General features: G+C 39.6%; 1 protein-coding gene across 1 annotated transcript; it reads left to right on the forward strand.

Annotated features, from left to right (window-relative positions):
• Positions 1-387: 387 nt before the first annotated feature.
• Positions 388-1,229, forward strand: LOC149160567 (large ribosomal subunit protein uL15z-like). The gene is made up of 3 exons (XM_089434642.1): positions 388-545; positions 895-994; positions 1,075-1,229. The coding sequence occupies exons 1-3, from the start codon at positions 388-390 to the stop codon at positions 1,189-1,191; spliced, it is 375 nt and encodes a 124-aa protein (XP_089290768.1). The 3' UTR covers positions 1,192-1,229.
• Positions 1,230-1,871: the final 642 nt, after the last annotated feature.

Genomic DNA, 1,871 nt, shown 5'->3' on the forward strand with positions numbered 1-1,871 from the left:
CAGATTACAACATCACATTGTAGCACTGCATTTTTCTCTGCCTTGTTGATATTTGTTGACACCTAATCATAGGGATTGGGTGAACAACTGTAATTAATGTAAATAAATAATAGAAAAGATAGAGAGTCACTGGGAGATGAACTGAATAGTCACTCCCTCTTGTATATAATAATGAACAACCTGAATGAATAACATGATTTGATTTGAGGAGTTACCTCCTAGTCTGACATGGTATCAGAGCCAGTGCCATTTTTGGCTTCCCTCTGCTTTTTAACTCCCTTTTGCCTATTCTGCCTATGTTATACATCTTTTGTAGGCTGACATCTCTGTCAAATCCCTGCGAAATCTCATTCATTGTTTAATACATTTGTTGAAGTGCGTTATTGCATGTCGTATTCAACAGTAATCTTACTGTTGAAGGAGTCGATTCGTTGCATTGGAGCTAGTTGTTGCATCGAATGGTGCACTGAAGCTGAAGGTGTTGTGGTGTATGGTATTGCTTCCTGGAGGTGCTGTGGTGACTTGGATTTCTTCTTGCGTGAATGGTATTATGTTAGAAAATTGTTATTTTCGAGCACCAAATAGAGTTAGACATCGAGTTGTATGTATATTGTGATTTTATTACGCAGTGATATATACCATTTCGCTGTGAGTTCCATCCACTCTCCATACCATTCAATACACCTAAATCTGCTCTTCGATACACCTCGACCCTGCGTGTTGCATAAAATATATAATGCGGCCTCTCCACAATGCGACCTCTCCATCCAATCTCCATACCATTCAATTACTCATCAAGGCATAAATTTGTTGGTTATGGTGTAATATGCATATGTTGCTCTATAACGTTCCTGATATGCATACGCTGCTGCTCCGTTGCGCCCATGTATAACGTTGTCCTGGCTACTTTGGTAAGGTTGGTATGAGGCATTTCCACAAGCTGAGGAACCATTATCATTGTCCTATCGTTAATATTGACAAGCTGTGGTCTCTGGTACCCGAGGATGTCAAGGCCAAGGCCACCCCTGACAGTGCTCCTTTAATAGATGTCACTCAGTTTGTTGTTTTTTTAAGGTATTGGGTAAGGGTGAGCTGCCCTCGCAACCCATCGTCGTGAAGGCCAAGCTTATTTCTAAGCTGGCTGAGAAGAAGATCAAAGAGGCAGGCGGGGCAGTCATGCTGACCGCCTGATTGGAGTTTTAGGGTTTTTTCCTTTGATTTCAGAATTTTTACCTATTTTGGTATTATTTCAACTGCGTTTCCATAATACCTCTATCTTCATATATCAGAATCAGATTTTTTTTAGGAGTAAAATTTTGCAGCAGAAGTATTTTTTTTCCACAGTACACAGATTTTACAATGCATTCAATCATATCTATTGTGGGAGTAGTTCTCACTAGCAAGGAGAACTATCCTGAGTGGTCTTGGAAGATAAAACACACCCTCATTTTCAATGAGTTGTGGAAAGGAGTGTGTGTTGGAGACGGAGACAAAGAGCCAGAACAGCCTACCTCAAACAAGGAGTTCGCCATTTGGGAAAATAAGAACAGCAAGGCCTATGCATTGATTGCAACATCAGTAAATGAAGAGGTGAGTTGCCATATTTCGCCATTTTCAAATGCTTTCAAAGCCTTACAAAAAATAAAGGAACTCTATGACTCACACTCTGCACTTGAAGTTGTCCAACTCATGATTAAACTCTTCACCCTTGAATTACAAAATAATGATCCTCTTGCTCTTACATCAGAAGTAAAATCTATAATGCATGATATCAAAGTCACTAATGTTGAACTGGATATTCCTCTGATAGATTTTCTCAAGGAACTTTATCCCACGTACTCAAATTATCTTGAGTCATTGCAAGCAAATGG

This window comes from Pinus tabuliformis, chromosome 5_2, assembly GCF_031772625.1.
Source record: "Pinus tabuliformis cultivar Carrire ecotype Pingquan chromosome 5_2, CPIR1, whole genome shotgun sequence".
Lineage (NCBI taxonomy): Eukaryota > Viridiplantae > Streptophyta > Pinopsida > Pinales > Pinaceae > Pinus > Pinus tabuliformis.

What these genes read in the sequence shown, in the direction of transcription:
- LOC149160567 (XM_089434642.1), top strand. Translation starts at nt 388, where the DNA reads ATGTCGTATTCAACAGTAATCTTACTGTTGAAGGAGTCGATTCGTTGC. An exon ending in GATTTCTTCTTGCGTGAATG is followed by an intron (nt 546 to 894) that starts GTATTATGTTAG and finishes CCATGTATAACG; the next exon opens with TTGTCCTGGCTACTTTGGTA. An exon ending in TTGACAAGCTGTGGTCTCTG is followed by an intron (nt 995 to 1,074) that starts GTACCCGAGGAT and finishes TGTTTTTTTAAG; the next exon opens with GTATTGGGTAAGGGTGAGCT.